The following is an 18603-nucleotide window of genomic DNA, read 5'->3' as shown; positions in this document are numbered from 1 at the left end:
ACAATGGAGGTAACACATTGAATGAAGCAGCTACGGAATCACCTTTGCATATAACCCGGCTTGACCTACCTATATGTTGTGAGCCAACCGGTACGTATACTTCATTTTATTTACCGAAACAGTATAGAATCCGGAAATGACGCACTAACTCAGTTTAACTGTCTTACTTCCGTTCCCACGACCCGGCAGGATTATCATGTGTTGCAACCTATATCCTCTTGGAACTGCATGCAACAGACAACATCTCGCAGGTCTCCAATCTCACCGAAAAGCGGCTTTCAATTGCAGCACAGACGTATGCAATTGAAGCTTTCGCATGTTTCAATCTGGAACACTTGAAGGAATTCCCAAGGGAGTAAGAAGTTGTAATCCACTTTATATGCAATGTCGTATTTAGAATTTTAGTTGTTTGTGGACCTATCTATTGTCAATTTATACCGTTGTTTATGTATTTTTAAAACATAAAATCTCGATTATCGTTGTTTCTTTTTACCCACCCTGTGTTTCGGTTTAGTAATACTTTTTCAGATTCTCATGTACCATAATGTTTTGGTTGTGTGGCAGTTCATTTTTTAGCCACATCAATTGTCAGGCTATTTGAAAATGAATTATAGTATAGTTTGCCTTGTAATAATTGTAATGCCTTTTGCTTCTATTTACGTTACTAAACTACAACACCGATAGTATGAAACGACCACACCTACTTACAATTGGAAATTTTCAATTTCAATCTATTATATTTTTGGTCGTCCTCAGAACATCTGGCCTCTTTATTTGTATCATAACTTAATGAAATGTACATATACGGCAGCCGGTGCGTATGGTAAGCCGTGTGACAAAATACTCGGACAAAACTTTTACTTTACATAATATAGTTTACGTCTTTATCAGCCCAATTTAGACTTCGACCCCCTTCCCCACCTACACTATGTCGTTTTTCACCGCATTTACCCCTTCTATTACTCGTTGAGTTGTTGCTAACGGTTATCTTACTTGGAGTCTTAGTGTTTTAGTTTTGCGTTCATGTCTGACTATACTATTGTAATTGTAGTATGTTATTGCTCTCGCTTTGAATACCAGCTCGAAGTTTTTTAGTCAAAACACTGACAGAAATTTTCCCTGGTTTGAATTATTTATATGTGGTTATGGTATTGAAATGACTTCCTATAATAATAGAGTTGGTTACCTTATAACCCACATTTTGAGTTGTTTAACATCTACAGACACATTGAGCTTTTGTGACACTTTACTTGGACAACTATCATTTTTCTTACCTTTATGCCCTCAAGCCCAGTTAGTTGTGTTTTGTATGGTTAGGTTACTTTAACTCAGTTCAATTGTAGACATTAAAGAGTTTTGGTATATGGATAGGTGTGTCTTAATCTGGGCCACAAGTTTAAAAGTGTCTAAAGGGATCTAATGGATGTGAGTAGCGTACGATGTTTTTGCTTTAATAACGATAAAGATGGCGACTTGCATTTATCACCAGCTCGTTCCTTCCTTTTGTCTTCGGCTCTAGCGACGTCAGAGATTTGCGAAGGCGTTTTTTGGTGAGATTCAAGGAAATTTTTGAGTTATTATGAGTTAAGCTGAATGTGTAAGCTCATGATGTTCATCTTGTCTTGTTGCAGGTTCTAATCATGGAGGAACAATGTATGGTGATTTGCGGCGAGTGGGATTGTGGTGGAGGAGCGAGCTGGGATTTCGTTATTGACAAGAGGCAGATGGCGAGGCTTGTGCCGCTGTACGAGGGAATCAGTTTGGTTGAGCTGGAAGGAAACGTGCTAAAGGAATTCAGGGTTCAAGAGGGTGATTTCAAAGTGTCGCTCAGTTATTAGTCACCAACGAGCTACGAGCTAGCGACAGGGATTAAAACACTGCCTGTTTTGCTGACTAGTGATGGTGGTATACGTTATTTCCTGGAGCATATGATGGTGAGGGGAGCAATGAACCTGTTTGCTAAGTTCGAGAAGGTTGAAAAGCAGGAAGGGAGTGAGCACATAGATGATTCTGGTATGGGTTTCGTGACTCCTGCAAGGGTAATAAGGAAAGAATCTTTCGTCGGTAGTGGGGTGTCCAAAGAAGCATGTGCTTCAACAGGCGTTTCAAAATTAGATGTTGTTAACCTTGAAGATGAAGAGCTTGTCCGGGCGGTTGAGAAGGTGGAGGAGACAATAAAATCTCAAAGCAGGCAGAAGAGAGAATCTGAACAAGGAAGCAGAAGTCAAAGCCTTGGGGGAACTGTGGATGGTAGTGGAGATGTGGATGAGAGGGACATCAGACCCCGTGGTTATGACAAAGAATTTTGGAGTCCACTGCTAAAAGGGGACTTTGGAGGTTCCAATGCGGTCGATGTAGTCTACAATGCAGATGAAATTGTTGCTGGTTTGACAAAGAAGGATGGGCTTCGAACTTACATGTGCACAATAAACAATGCATTCGATCACATGGTTGAAGTTGGCTGAACAAGCAGTAGAAAATATCCCAAAGGAGAGAACTTTCAAGACAGCAACCTGTGGTTTGGGAATGGTGCGGAAGCCACTGGAGTGGGCTCTGGTAGCAAACCGTGTCAGAGCAAGCTTGAAGAGATTGATGATGAAGAGTTTGACATTCCTCCAATGTTTGATGATACAAGCTATGATGCTGATGAGATACATGACATGGATGTGGATGAAGATGATGGAATAATATATGTTGGGAAAGTATTTGGCAACAAAGAGGATTGTCAGATAGCGTAAGCTATTTATGCTATTAAACATCAGTTCCATTTCAAACAGACAAGAACGAAGGTGAACTCGTTTGTTGTGGAATGTCCAGATGAACATTGTGATTGGCGTGTGACAACACATGAGGTGAGGGGCTGTGGGTATTATGAAATTCGGAAGGCTCAACTTGATCATCTGTGTCCTTATGAGTCAAGGATGGGATACAAAAGCAAAGCCACCTCCTGTGTGATTGCTGCTGTGTACAGGTCCAAGTTTGGTGAACCGGGGAAAGGTCCAGTGCCTCGCGAGTTGCAGAAGCTTGTTTTGGAGGATCTTTGCATTACTGCATCTTACATGAAGTGCTACAGAACTAAAGAGAAAGTTGTTATTGGTATTAGAGGTTCAGATGAGGATGCTTATAGTAAACTCCCTGAGTACTTATACATGTTGAAGCTAGCAAATCCCGGGACTGTTGCTGACATTGAGACAGAGGCAGATGATGATGGTGATGAGCGTTTTTTGTATTTGTTCCTAGCCTTTGGTGCTTCTATAGCTGGATTTAAGAAGCTGAGGCATGTGCTTGTGATTGATGGAACGCATTTAGGAGGTAAATATAAAGGGGTGTTGCTGACAACTAGTGGGCAGGATGCTAATTTCCAGATCTTCCCGCTGGCTTTTGGAGTTGTGGATGCAGAGAACGATAAAGCGTGGACATGGTTTCTGCAAAAAGTTGAACGCATCTTAGCTGACTCCCCGCAGCTGGCTATTGTATCTGATCGTGCTTCAAGTATTGCGACAGCTGTGGCACGAGTTTATCCTATGGCTCACCATGGGGCGTGCATCGTGCATCTGGCCCGTAATGTGAACTCTCGCTATTCAAGCAAAGGACTAGCAAAACTGGTAACTGAGCAGCAATGGCACATAGACCTCGGGAGTACAAAGAGCTATACAGCCAGATCAGAGCTACGAGTAGTGCCTGCGGAGTTTATTTGGGGAATATAGGAGTTTCACATTGGTCAAGGGCAGAATTCAGGGGTAACCGCTATAATATTATGACAAGCAACATAGCAGAGTAGTTGAACAAAGCTTTGTTAGAAGGAAGAAACGGTACTATAACAGAGCTAATTATGTTCATTCAACGGATGATGACACGATGGTTTTGTGCAAGGAGGAAAAAAGCAGAGAAGCATCAAGATCTTCTAAGCATAGAGATGGACAAAGAGATGACGAATAATATGACCACGGTCAAGGGGAGCAAAATTCACTCTGTCTCGAGTTGGTGCACTTCTATTGTGGGGAAGTTTGGAGCAAATGATCAAGTTATGCTCGATGAGAAGAAATGTTTGTGCAAATATTTTGAGAATATTAAAATTTCGTGCGGACATGCTATGATTGCAGCAGATAGAATAGGACTGCCGCATACAACTTTGGTTGGTCACTGTTACAGGACAACAACATGGAGAGATACATATGTTGGCATGATATACCCTGAAGGTAATCCTCGAGACGTGGACATTCCAGAGGATGTGAGAGAGTGTTCTTTGCTACCCCCTTTGCTAAAGAGACCAGCAGGACGCCACAGGAAAAACAAGATTCCTTCTACTGGAGAATTCTCGGTAAGTGTTATAGTGTGGTTTAGATAAAGAGAAGAATTGTTGTTTATTGTAGGAGTAGATTGCGATTGATTAAATACGTTATTGTGGCAGGTACCTAAGAAGAAGAAACTAGTTCTAAACAAGTGTGGAAGGTGCAGGTGTGAAGGACATAACAGGACCAATTGCACTAACCCCATATAGGTGGGAGTTAAAAGTGTGAAAAGAGGTTCTTGATTTAAGAGAATCCTAATTTTGGTTTGGTGAAGGGAAACATTAGTGGTGAAGGTGCTTGATTTTAGGTTTTTCTTTTGTGTAATGACCTTAAAACAATATGAGGTTGGCTTTTGGTTTCAGTTTCATATGTTGGTATGAGAACTGATTTATTGTGCCAAGTGTGGCAGTCGATTATATGTTGTGTCTAAACAAAATAAGTTTTAGCTGGTTGATGCAATGTGACATTTGACAAAAATGGGGGAATTGTGGTCATGCAAACTATTATCTTTTTGTAAAGGAGATTAGAATCTCATAACAATGACAGAGCGTTGTGTTGAATTGCTGCGTGAACTGGGTTAAGTGTCGGTGTGTTTTCTATTTTCTACCATAAACCGAGTTGTGGCTGGAGTTCCTGTGGATGCATGTTTGTGGTCAGCTTAGTTTAGTGGATGACATAGTCTTGCTAAGCAAAGATTAAATGAGCATAATAGTGGCTGAACATACATAACATCAAGAACTAACATACATAACATTATGTTGGAATTCAAGTACAAATAGGAGAGGAGAAAACCAGAAGGTGGTTGATTAAAGGTTCCTAACGATTGGAACTAAATCAACTAGAGTATAGAATGTGGTTATGTCTATTATTTTTATTAACTAAATCAACTAGATTAAAGGTTCATAACGATTGTACACAACGATATTATTTCTATTATTTCTAAAACTGAAAACTTGCGAGTAAATAAGTTGTGGATGTGGTTATTGGTTCATGTTCTGTTCCACTTGCATTGTGGATGTTGATGCTAGGTAAGACAAATCTTCCTCAGATGTTTTGCATAGTTGATATGGATGGTAAACGACTGGTAAGAGAAAGCAATGAAATATGTATTAGGAATAGAAGTCTCCTACTAGATAAGCCTTAGAGTACTGAATACATATTAAGACCTTCTCTAGGAAGGAGGTCAAATGAAGTCTCAGACGACAGATAGTAGAATATTACAAAAGTAGCTTAAAATCACCATTGAAGGAGGAGAAGCCACTAGCACCGAGAGTAACTTAGTTGATTAACAGCAGAAAATATAGCAGAGAAATGTAAAACATAGAGTAGCTGTGAGAAACTAGCAATCTAGTTGAGTGGTGGGTGGTAGGCAGGAAGGACAATTATCTTGTAGACATCCAGGATGTATTGCTTGCGGAGGTCGTCAACGTTTTCATCGGTTAAAGAAGACATGTTAGGCTCAGGGTCGCCGTGTGTGTGAATCTCCAAAAACTTTACACTAACTGGCCCGCAATCACCAGAACGCTGGTTGATGTAGAGATCTGGTATTCGGTTTCAAGCAAAAGGAAATAGATGGCGAAACTGCGTTAGTTGTGGATCAGCAAACCGGTTGATGAGGTATGGCAGAGACGTTGTAACTGGTTCGTTAAATTTCGCCACCTTTCTATCCGAATACAAAGTTGGGTTGGAGTCTAATATTTCAACAAGTCCTACATCGAGATTAATAGCAAAGCCAGCCCAGTGACGATCAGCCCAAATCATGGGTGTGTACAGAGTCGTAGCATCCTCCATCCATTTCTTCCCCGGAGTAGTGATAAACTCTGAGATGCGCTTATCCCAATGAAATGTGTCTTTAATCCTAGCGGCTTTGGACTTTCTCCATTTTTTTCTGAATAATAGACGTCAGATGCGGAGTAGAAAAGAGGAGGTTCTCTCCCTCGAGAAGTTGGACGTGCCTCTCAGCTAGCATGTACAACAATATCTCAATATGCTGAAAAATGAGACAAAACCGAGGATTGAGTATCAAGCAAATGGGATAATTACAAGATTAAAATCAAAGAAATAATTACAAGATAAATAAAGTGTGTATAGGAGTGCACATACGTAGGTGGTGGTCCAGTATGTTGGTACAAATAATTCTAATAAGAATTTGTTGGAGAAGTCGAACTTTGAGGGGGTAATGTGGAAGTTGTGGAAAATACAAGATTAAAATCAAAGAAATAGTGGAAAAAGGTATAAGAATTGTAAAGGTAGATGATTTTTTACACATTCTTCGCTGAGGAAATCGTGTCATGGAAAAACTCTCATATCTGTGAGGGAAGGGGAGATATCAATCTCTACGATGGCACCAAAGGGCAGTGTAAGAGTTCATTGGCTAAGTGCATCTCCGCATCAGAAGGATTGTGCGTTAGAGCTTCTCTTGCAGGGGAAGAGTCACTTAGTTCCATCACTTCAGATTCGTTTTGACCTCCCTGTTAAATACAACAGCCATTCAGTTGTTGAAGTCTTCCACAAGAGCGTTGTGGTGTGGAATGCGGCTTGATGAGGCGGTAGCTGAAAAAACATTGACGGAAGCAGCGTGTTGAGCCAAACCTGATCCACTGTCGGTACTCTTGGTTGGAGATGGGTTAGGTGTTAAATGGGGACGTGTGATAGGAGATAAAGGAGGTTGAGGGGTAAAAGGAAGTTCCAGACCATCATCAGCGGGTGTTTGGTCATAGATAGGCTCAAAGATTTCAAGACCCTGGTAGAGTAAGTGGTGGGAAAGAGGGCTGTTGGAGTGATCACTCGCATCATAAATTACTCCCCTTCGTGCCAGTGAAGTCATTGGGGTAGCTACGGGGCATTCCGGCGTGGTGTGGACCGGTGAGGTATGGACAACTGAAACGTGGAGGAGTGGGGACTGATTTTCAGATTGGTGGACCGGGGAGATGTGGATGGGGTATTTACGTTCAGGTGACGGCGAAGTCTGGACGGGTGAGCTGTGGTCAGGTGATTTATGGATGGGAGCTGTGGTCAGGTGATTTTTGGATGGGTGAGCTGTGGTCAGGTGATTTCTATGTAAGGGGTTCGCTGTCTTGTATGTTGTCTACAGTTGAGCGATGATGTTGAGCAGCGTACTGGCTGAGTATTGGTAACTGGCACGGGGTATTATCTTCGTGATGGAGAGGACTTGACATCTGAGACATGGACATTTTGCGACAATGTTAATGGCGTAACATTTTGCGACAATGTTAATTGAGATAGAGGTGGCAATATGGTTACCGTGTTGTTGCATGGAAAATCGGTGGGCTAAAGAGCTGAATGAGTGACTTTTCTGACGGCGTCTCTTTTTGAACTTCTTCATACGAGGTAGCAGAGAGGTGATAGACGAGCGTTTGGTGTGAGGACGTTGTTTAAGTTTTTCAATCATCTCAAGCAACCTCTTTTGCTCAGCTTGAACATCTGTAACTTGGCTAGAAAGCTCGGTGATAATCTCCAAAAGTTGCTCGTGGGACTTGCTTGACGTAGACCCATTATGGACAAAGTAGTTGCTGATCCGTCTCTGCTTCTGGGCTGTTGATGTTTTCCTGGTACTCCGGTTTGGCTGTAGAGGCTTGTTCTTTCCAGTGTGTTTCGATTTGAGGGCTTTCTTGTGGACTGGTTTCTCTTCGACAGTTGAAGGAGGGATGAGAGGCAAAGAAGTATTTCCCCCTGGCCACATCCACTTTTTGAAAGGTCGTTTGTCAGCTATGAGTTCCTCCATGTAAGCTAATCTTTCATCGTTGACAATGTCTGGCCACACTCCCCATCCAGGATCTGTTTGTATCTCGATTGGTATGATTGGTGTCACGGAAAGATGAAAATACCAAACATGACACTTTTGTTGTTACTAAATGAGAGGGAGAGACAGAACAACAAAAAGAGTAATCTTGGGGACTCACATTTTCCTCAGCTTTAATTGTTAGTACGTCGTTGATGTTGATCGAGGGGTAGTCCGGCAGATGGTCTTCTTCGAGTTCCATGATTGTGAGAGAGCTGCGGGGAGCTGGGATTATTGACAAAAGCTTCGGAATAGCACGAAACACGACCAACTGTAGGACAAGTGGGAACCCCTTTAGGTGTAGCGTTTCTTGCTTAAGACCCCGAACAAGGGAGCTAGGATCTTCTCCTTGTTGAGGTTTCATGCTAGCAAGTGTCTTGCAAAAAGACTCTCTGCCCCAAGGGAATTGGAAAAAAGTTTCCAGATTATCAACCATTTGAACATATTTGAGGTGGGTCGGGGAGTTTGTTAGTGAGCGATAAGAACTCCATCTACAATCAAGATTAACGCCAAACGTACCTTCCTCCACTCATCCATATTCGTTTCTGTCTCGAGCAAGTGTCGTATATCAGCACAAGTTGTGAGTTCATGTTTACCAATAAGCTTGTTCAAGATCTGATCTTTCAATGCTTGATTCCGCTTGTTTTTAGGTGGGAGATGGCCAACAGGAAAGGCACCGCAAGGCAGACCAGTGATGGTGCCAAATTCTTGAAGGCCGAATCGTAAAGGTTGACCTGATAAAGCGGTCCAGAGGGTGTGTGGATCATCAACTATCAGCTGTCGAGAGAGTAAAGAGTGAATCAGTTTGCAAGAGACAGGACATTGACGTGCCGGCATGTCAAACAACTTCCCAAAACAAGAATCTCTAATCGTCTGGAACTCAGAAGTGCTGCGGAGAACATCATGGACGAATGCGAGCATATCTGGTTTGGAGTAAATGTTAAAGCGACGAATGGGGAATCTATCGGTCGCAAACAGCCTCTGAGGAAAACGGTTGTCGGGTTCATTGACGGGTTCATTGTCTCCTTACAATGATAACTAAAGTAAAGTAAAAATATAAGAAGAAAGGAAAGAGAACAGATCTAGGATTTCGAAAATCGTCAAAAAAAAAATGTTTAATCAACGATGTCATTGAATAAAGTCTTATACAAGAAGAGAAATCGGAAATCGAAAGGTTTTAGGGATAGATCTATGAAATCTGGAGAAGATTTAAGAGGACAACTAACCTTGCATGTCGGAGAGCCGATGCACACGGAGGTGATACGACGGAGGCAAACCCAGAAGTCTCGAATATCGGTGGACGCTAAGAGTCGGAGATCTAGGGTTCCGTGGAGATCGGTGGCTAGAAGAGAAAGATGAGAACTGAAAGGGTGAGTCTGAGATCTAAGGTAAAATTTACACGTGTGAGACAGGTTGTGAGCGTGACTCCTTCTGTGGACTCCTTCTGTGGAGTTGAAACACGAAACTGTAGTCTGGTTAGTTTTAAAGGTTTTTGTGTCTTTACTCATATCTAATGGATGATTAAAATCAAATGTCTCCCCATCAGTAATTGATAATTGAAAAAGTGTTTTAAATAGTAAAATTCTTCTATACTATCTATAGGTTTGGTACAATGGAGAATTACACACATAGTTTTTACTTCTTCATTTTTCTTCACGCGTACGGACTAGACAAGAATCGTTTCAGAAATTTTGGCCGAAACCGGTATCTCATGTGGACTCATACTGTAGCATGATTATTTTTTACCTTTTTTCCCTCTTTATGAATATCTGCCAAATATCAGCGTTAAAAAAAAAAATATCCGCCGAATTCACCCTAAATATATTGCATTGATTGGTTCGACGTAAGACCGAGACAAATCAAATAGTGTTATGGCTCAATTAACGAGTTAATTGTAAATCTTTCACTAATTACGGCTTAAACGTTGTTAAGTAATAAAAAGTTTTATTTATCGAATCATATAATCAAAGGCCACATTACACTCATAAGACGATGATAAACATACAATACAAAAGACCTTATGAATTACACACTCATCTCACTCAGATGACCCAAGAAAGCTGTTTCCGGATCTCCGACCCGACCCGACTAACGCTATCCCTTAGCGACACGGGACAATTGTTCCTCACCGCGGTGAGCTCATAAGGAGACGTATCGGTGGCGAGCCACTGCTCGATCTCGAAGTTCTGCGTGGAGCACTGAGCGTGAACTCCAGCTGTCGAAACCTCGACGTAATTGACGTACCAGCCATGGTGATCGCCGGAGCCGTCGGAGGTAAGGTTTAGAGAGCAGATCGGACTAGGCAAACACGGTGCTCTTCCGCTGAAAATGTCGAGGTTGCCTCTCTCGAAGTAGTTGTAGTCAGGGCCCATTAGCCCACCCCAAGCCTCTAGGTTCTTGATCCCGATGTAGTCACCGTACTTGTCGTAGATTCTAGCGCTGATGATCGAGTCGGTTCCGGCTTTCCAGATTGATCCGGTTCGGAGGTAGAACGTGTAGACGCAGTCCGGTTCATCGTCCTGTGGGAATTATCAGAGAGAAATTAGAAAAGAATAAAAATATGAAAGCCTGTAAAAATAGGGATCGAGGAAGTTACGGCGAATGCGACGGCGGAGACGGTGGCGATGAGGAGGAGTAAAGGGAGGAGACGAGTCATCGGTTTTTGACCTTTTGTTGTTTGTGTTTTTCTTGTCGGAAGAGGATGTTATTAATAGATGCGAATATTGAGGAAAGGTTATTATTGGGAATTAACATTTGGAGCTACAATCTGCTGTTTTTCGGTGTAGCGTGTAGTGTCGACGTGGCGGATTGTGTACCGCTATGATGTGATAATTCATAATTTGATATGGATGATTTGAGAAGCTTCTTTCGAACACGGCGTTAAGTCGGCGAGTCGGTAGATATGGATTTAATAGATGACGTAACTACCCCTTATACATCTATCTTGCCTGCGTGTATGGACCAGGTACAAAATAAGAATTATATATTTATTTATGACTATAGAAATTTTGATAATTCATCCTTCCAATTTTTTATTTCTATGTTAATAAGAATTTAACGTTTCTAGATATACTTGGTTTTATTTGCCATGTCATATACGAATCATATTTGTTTTTTCTTTCTTTATCTATGAGTCTGATTATATTCATCCTCCAATTTTTATTTGTATATTAATAATTATTTATATTTTCTAAATATACTTGGTTAATTTTCTGTCAGATTTTGATTAACTTATGGCCAGACATAATATATACCCAACAAAGCCTTTTAATTATTACCATACACTTTTATAAACAAACAATTTGTCCAATATGTTGTTAAGCCTGTGGACTAACAAATATCAAATATATTTTTGTAGTATTGGGCTTTAGTTAGGTGGAGTCTTGAGCCTAAGGCCTCAAGTGAAATTTTAAGCTTTTCCATATTAAGTAGCTAATTCAAACCCAGCAAATAAATCCTGATCAAACCCATATTTTAAGTTTAGAAGGAAATAAGGGTTGGCTGCCTAAAACCCCCTGCAGACTTGCACACCCTATTTATTTCTTCTTTTTTTTTTTTTTTTTTTTTTTCTTTTTGTGGGGGCTGCGCGAACGCAAACCCCCTGCCACAAATAATGACGTAGGCTCTTCCACTTGGGAAGACCTTAGGCTAAGCACCCTTCCGGTATGTGCAATAGAAGTCACTAGCCTAGGCCACTCGTCTTCTTGATCACGAGTCGACCCCGTCCAGGTAAGTCACCCTATTTATTTCCCCCCAAACTTCTTGACTCTGGACCAATCCACCCAGAAATACAAATGCTCTTCATATTTTCCCCCAAACTTTTTTAACCCCCCTCCCTAATCAATTTCAAAATCGAAATTAGAGATAACTTAATTGCGTTTGTAAATTGCGATTGCCCAATTAAAAGGAAAACCCGACCCGACACTAAAAATAAAACCCGGCAGAAGTTAATTACAAAATGAAATCGAATTGGGGCTAAATTTAAATTAGGGTTCGACTTTATTGTTTTAACACAAAGAACAAACTACGAAGAACACACAGATGACGACGGGAACAAGGAGAGACACCACGACGACAGGAACAGAGAGACACGACGACGACGGGAACAGAGAAAGACAACGACGACGACGAGAACATAGAGACACGACGACGATGACGAGGAACAGAGAGAGAGAGAGAGAGAGACAACAACGAGGAACACAGAGACAGAGAGACGAATCCATCGATGATGAGCAACTCAGCTTCATCTTCTTCGTGACAGAGAGCAATGGGAGGCGTACCAACACAATGTTGGTGTGGTAAGAATGTGGCCACCTTTGTCTCAAAGACCGAAAAGAACCCATATAGGAGGTTTTACAGGTGTGAGATTGCATTTCAGGTATGAGATTGTATCTTGCATCGCCATTGTATCTTGTAATTTTACTACTTTCAAAGAGAGAATCATGTTGTTTGTGTTTGATAATAGAGAAAGACGGAGAGACATCTTTTCAGATGGGTCGATGAAGCAGTGATAGATGAGATAGGGAAGGTGGATGCAAAACATGATGAACTTGTGAATGATGTTAAGGATCTGCGAGAGAGTATGATGGAGCGCTTTAAGTTTCAAGAAACAAGACTTGAGAAGGTGGAAGAAGAAGCTATGAGAGTTAAGATGAATGAAGAGATGATTGAAAGCTATGATAGGATATGGTTCTTTGGAAAGGGATCTAATAACTGAGATGATCATGTTCATTATGTCATGAATTTCTCATATGTTTTTAGAGATCTGTAAGACTCTTATCTTAAGTGTAAGGCTGATCCCTTCACACTGATCATGTTTTCAGTGTCAAGATTATGTTCTTATGTGTTTCAGTAACTGAGATTATCATGTTCTTTATGCTTGGTTATGCTTGAGTTTAAAACATGAATCTTACTTGTTTATGCTCAAAAATTATCAAACAGACATAATCTAAAAAACACAAACGAAATAAAACATGTTTTAAAGAACCACAAAAGACATGAAAATAGAGTTTTAGAGTTTGAAAGAACAACAAAAGGCACAAAAGACATGAAAATAGAGTTTTAAGCGACAATAAAAAAACCACTAGTCTTGAGCTAGAGTAGATTGAGTAGGCTGTGTAAGTCTGATCTCTTCATGGACATGAGAAGAAGTGCCCTGCCACAAAACCAAACATGAGGATAAATACATTAACAATTTTCGAAATTTGATTAATATTATACCTCTTCCACGGTTTGGTGTGTCTTTTTCATCTTCTTCTTTGGATGGACTTTACAACCGTTGGCATTATGGCCTGCCTCACCACATGAACCACAATGGACTGTCCGACCACCCCTTCCAAGCTTCTCCACTTCCCTCTTCTTCTTCTTCTTCTTCTTTGGTGATTCAAATTTGCCTTTTATTCTAGGAAACTTCTTTTGCTTCTTCTTCTTCTTTCTCCCAGGTTGATCAGGCTCAGGAGGAGCAACTATCAATCCTAAACCGGACTTCATCCATACTCGTGGTCCTCTAACAGGTTCTAGATTGGTGTTGTAAATATATTGCCACATATGCGTAGAGAAGAAGCCTGAGACATATTCATCAACATTCATACCTTTATCGATCATTGCTCCATAAGCATGTTCACACGGAACTCCACTTATTTGCCATTTTCCGCATGAACATGTATGCCTTACTGTGTTGACATTATATGAATTGGCATCTACAGTGACCTCAAAGACTCCACGGGTTGCAGGTGTCGTCACACACTCATCTGCGATTTTCTTCTCCTCTGCAAGCAGACCAGCTACATACTCTGAACAAACCCCCTCATGCCTCATCGATATTTTGTGTCTTTTAGCGATGCGTACCATTGCTTGCCTCCTTATCATCTCAAGCATCGGGACCAATGCTTTGGCTCTTGCTTTTGTGATGGTGGAGTTAAAGGACTCTGTTGCGTTGTTGTCAACGTCTTCACAACAGCTTCCAAGCTTGTAAGCATATCGAGACCAAGTTTCCGGCAGCTCCTTCATAACATCATTGTACAAGTCCAAATTGTATGCTTCTAACTTTTTGATATTGTAGTCAAATTCTGACTTCGTATAGCTCCGAGCAATATCCCATATCCTCGGTTTCAGCAAGTCTTTCTTGGCATGATTCTTCTTCACATTCTCCACAATGTGTTTCACACATTTTCTATGCTCAGCTTTCGTTAACTCTGACTCCATGGCACTTTTTAGTCCCTTTGATCTATCTGAAATGATGACAAACCCATTCCCATCTTGTAGAACTAAGTCATGTTTTAGTTTCTTGATAAACCATAGCCAACTATCAGTTGTCTCGGATTGAACAACAGCCCAAGCAATCGGGTAGATTTGATTGTTGGCATCATGTCCAACAGCAGTTAGCAACGCCCCTTTCACAGCTCTCTTCAAGAAAGTACCATCAACACCGATAATTGGCCTACAATATCCTCTCTAAGTGTCCCGAAGAATCCCAAAGCAGACATAAAAACCATTGAACACATCTTCCCCTGCTTTGTTTTTGTACGTGTCTACAATGGCTGTGGAACCCTGATTTGTCACCATGATCTCCTGTGCGTATCCTCGAAGATGAGCAAACTGCTCTTCATACTCTTTCTCAAGCCATTTTAGAGCTAAAAGTCTCCCTCGTTGGCACTGGTTCCGTGTACTGACTATTTTCCACTTCTCTTTTATAATCTGTTGAATCTCCTCGGGCATCAAATCCGCTTTCTGTCTCAGCTTATCCAAAAATAGTCTTGCAATCACCGGACTTTTCAACAGCTTGCATTTTCCATCCGGAGTGCAACTATGAAACTTGTACTTCGTTTTCAGCAACCATTTCTGACTTTCAGTATCATATGAGCAATAAATTCGCCATTTACACTTCTTACCGATGCCACACACAAATGAAACTTTTGTCTTATCCCACCTGTCTTGCTTAATGTTTCTTCTCTTGCTCAAAGCATATTCCAAAACAACTTCTTTAAACTCATACAAGGTGTAGTAGCTACTCCCCAAAGCTAATCTATCATGACTTCTTCTTCTTTTCATTCTCTTCTCACGCACATCGATCTCATCCTCAGAAGAGTCATCTGAACTCTCTGGTATCTGGTTTCTTTCAGTTGGCTCCTCATCCTCAAATTCAGCGACTGATTCTTCGATTTCAAATTCATATCGACCAAGAGTATCCTCATCTTCATCCATCTTATCTTTTTCCCCAGATTTTTTCTTTTCCTCGTACTCATACTCAATTTCATAACCTTCTTCGAAGTCCTTTTTCTCTGTTTCAACCATGGTTTCAGCACTTTCAATTTCGCCTCTTTCATCTCTGTCAAATTAAAACAACTCAAACTCAAGCCAAGACATAAACAAATAAGAAATTTAAGTTTAACAAGCTTAAAATCCAGACTTTCGATTTCTCCATACCTAACAACAACAGATCCTTCAACATTCTTCACACTGTCGAACGGTTCTTCAATGCTTCTCAGGTCGTGACTTTGTGTATGGGTTTCGTCCATGGTACCATCTTCATCGTTCCTCATTGTCCCTCTCTCCCCAGCATTATCTTCTCTCTCCTTTGCATTCTCTTCTGTCGATTTTGTCTCTCTCTCTTTCTCTGTCATGTTCTTCGTTTGTGTCATGAAACAGAGACAGGAAACCTAATTTCAATTTGATCTCCAATTTTTTTTTTAAGTTAACTCGGGTCGGGTTTTATTTTTAGTGTCGGGTCGGGTTTTCCTTTTAACTGGGCAATCGCAATTTACAAAACGAAATTAAGTTATCTCTAATTTCGATTTTGAAATTGATTAGGGAGGGGGATTAAAAAAGTTTGGGGGGAGATATAAAGAGCATTTGTATTTTTGGGTGGATTGGTCCAGAGTCGAGAAGTTTGGGGGGAATAGATAGGGTGTGCAAGTCTGCAGGGGGTTTTAGGCAGCCAACCCAGAAAATAATTACTTGTGATTCATGAGTAATACCAGATTCAAAAATCAGGTAGTCTTAAAATCTACTGGTAGAAAGGTTATGATAGATCAGATTGCTACAATATTTTACAAAAACAAATGAAAGAGCTTAATATCCGTTTTTAAAAATTAGGGTACATCATCAGTACATGGATATGGAGACTGCACATTAAAACATGAAGGTTTATGCTACCATATCCCGCTTACAGATTTCCATTTTATCGGATACGCAAAATAAGATTTCAATAGTTCTACCAGTTATGTTATTAATATAAATAATTGGTCATATTCTATGTATGATCTCAGTTGAATTTTCTGTCTATATGTAAACTATTCATCTCCGTGATTTTTGTTTAAATGTGTCCTGCGACAATCCAAATTCAATTAACCAATCACTTTCATCTCACCCCACCCTCACACGTGTTTGATAAATATTCCTTCAATCTATTTAGTACTATACCTAATATCTTCTCAATGTACTATACGAAAGCTAAGTTTTCACTATAGTTTAGTAATTATTTACATGTTAATTCAAAAGATGTCGACAACAATTCAAAGAGATCGTCGAACATTAAACCCAATGGATCACCGATAGACTTTTAGATGCCTATATAACCGAAGTTGCATGTACTTGTTTCCTGGGCACTACATAATGCGATGTCTAGAACCTGTTTGTTTAGGTTAAAAATACTACATACTTTTGTCACCATGTAAAAGACCTACACAAATTACAGTGTGTTTCAAAATCAGTATATGTGATTTTTTTTTTGACCAAAAAAAAAAAGTATCTGTGATTTTTTTTGTATAACATGACATTGTTAGACATGATCCTATTTATGTTATGACTAAAATAAATATCATATGATGATCTCTCAAGGTGTAAACTGTAAACTCAAGGTTTGGAGCTTGGATGGGTTACACAGTTGCAACAGTGTGTGACGTGGTACTATGAAGTTAGTTGTGGAGCAATGACGTGTCGGATGCTCATTGGTCCGAGATATTATCTTTGTGGAAAGCAAATAAGATTTGGGTTTATCACAATATTTGGGATCAGAAAAAACGTATAAAACTAGATTATCTTGGGTAGAGCTAGGTTGAACGTTTTTATTGAGAAAAGCTTGAGCAAGAGGCGAGTTCTTGTCAAGCTAACTTAGGCGAGTAACTTGTGAAGTTTGACTCGACCTTTGTGTGTTTTAAGAGTTTAGAAACTGGTCCGTCTCTAGTCGTGTGTGACTGAGTGTAAATCGAATTAAACAGATCTAGGAAGATTGTTTAAAGGGTTTCTAATATACAAGAATAAAGTTCATGAATTCTTGTTCCCCATTCTGGTTGTCTCTGAACTTTCATAAACTATATTGGCTCAGAAAATATTTAGCTAAATGGTTTAATTAATTATCGTCATCATTACGCTGATCTCAGTTGATAATTGATTTTTACTGTAGATATTTTCTTTTTGCCATATAATGATTATAAGTTTGATAGTTTAAATCTTATGTATAATTTCTCGATCATTTATGTATAAATAAAGTAGATCTCGACAACATTTTAAATGAGTGTGGGTAACCAAACAAACTTAAGCCGTATGGGTAAAGTGAAAATAGGGTTATGGCATTTTGGTTAATGGCCCCATATATATACGTATTTCATTTAAGAACTAAAATTTGATATGTCGATTATTGTTATCCGACCAAACTTTACATTGATCGAGATACACTCAAACTATTGTTTATATAGTATCAATCTATAGACTATAGTATATTATTGCTTGCAAAGTAATCAGGTGGAAACAAATGAATGGCAATGATTATTTACATGATTATGCACATCTTTTGAATTTATGATTTTGTAAATATTACTCAGTGAAAAGGAGAAAAGAATCCAAATAAATATTATCTTAGTTATCTGATGACATGACATCTAATTATTATGATACATAACTGACCCAATTCGGACATCATGTCATCATGTTTCATGTAGTATAGTCTAATAGATTAACCAGATGTCTAGATAATTGAATATGCCTTCAGTTGTTTCCCTAGTCTTAAGACATGTATATATTACAGAGAAATCGAAAAAGATCACAACAACCTAAACACATACTGAAACCAGCAGCCTGGTTGGGAAGGAGGGGTTAAGAGTAACCACATCAATACCAAAACAAATCATCCACGAGACAGAGATGAAAGGAGACTTTGCTTAAAGACCAAAGATGCATCAAAGCCTTACCATGTTATTTTTAGCTATATAATAATATTTATAAACAGTTATCTTTTCATACTAATATTGTACATATATAAAAATTAACGAGAGCTGAATTTTGTTATCTTTTATATTCTTAAAATTTTATTAGATATGTTATACTTTTTTGGCACTCATGAATAACGAAGAAAGGTAAACAATTCTTAGGAAGATACGAAAGCAAAGTTAAATATCATCATATGATGTATTGACATATATCCTCCTAAAGTGGTTGAAAAACAAAACATCTCATTATACAAACCAAATATCTACCATCAAACCGAATTTGACTAAAGTGAATAAATTTAAA

At 39.6% G+C, this 18603-nt stretch overlaps 3 protein-coding genes and 1 non-coding gene across 4 annotated transcripts; 1 reads left to right on the top strand and 3 right to left on the bottom strand.

The window, feature by feature from the left end:
• Nucleotides 1–10021: 10021 nt before the first annotated feature.
• LOC106390428 (PLAT domain-containing protein 1) lies at nt 10022–10817 on the bottom strand. Its single transcript, XM_013830881.3, has 2 exons — nt 10691–10817; nt 10022–10613 (listed from the first exon to the last, which is right to left on the bottom strand). Exons 1-2 carry the CDS (start codon nt 10748–10750, stop codon nt 10137–10139), a joined length of 537 nt encoding a protein of 178 aa, XP_013686335.1. The 5' UTR covers nt 10751–10817; the 3' UTR covers nt 10022–10136.
• Nucleotides 10818–11669: 852 nt separating this feature from the next.
• Nucleotides 11670–11831, bottom strand: LOC125584628. The gene has a single exon (XR_007321539.1). It is a non-coding gene; the product is annotated as a U1 spliceosomal RNA (small nuclear RNA).
• A 530-nt stretch (nt 11832–12361) lies between these two features.
• On the top strand, nt 12362–12811 carry LOC106390429 (uncharacterized protein At4g04775-like). Its single transcript, XM_048749833.1, has 2 exons — nt 12362–12472; nt 12560–12811. The coding sequence occupies exons 1-2, from the start codon at nt 12362–12364 to the stop codon at nt 12809–12811; spliced, it is 363 nt and encodes a 120-aa protein (XP_048605790.1).
• Nucleotides 12812–13177: 366 nt separating this feature from the next.
• LOC106393567 lies at nt 13178–15716 on the bottom strand. The gene is made up of 4 exons (XM_013834255.2): nt 15520–15716; nt 14656–15421; nt 13315–14547; nt 13178–13249 (listed from the first exon to the last, which is right to left on the bottom strand). The coding sequence occupies exons 1-4, from the start codon at nt 15714–15716 to the stop codon at nt 13178–13180; spliced, it is 2268 nt and encodes a 755-aa protein (XP_013689709.2).
• Nucleotides 15717–18603: the final 2887 nt, after the last annotated feature.

This window comes from Brassica napus, chromosome C3, assembly GCF_020379485.1.
Source record: "Brassica napus cultivar Da-Ae chromosome C3, Da-Ae, whole genome shotgun sequence".
In the NCBI taxonomy this organism is placed as follows: domain Eukaryota; kingdom Viridiplantae; phylum Streptophyta; class Magnoliopsida; order Brassicales; family Brassicaceae; genus Brassica; species Brassica napus.
The sequence above is the reverse complement of the archived record's forward strand: the minus strand, read 5'-3'. Positions and strand labels throughout refer to the sequence as shown.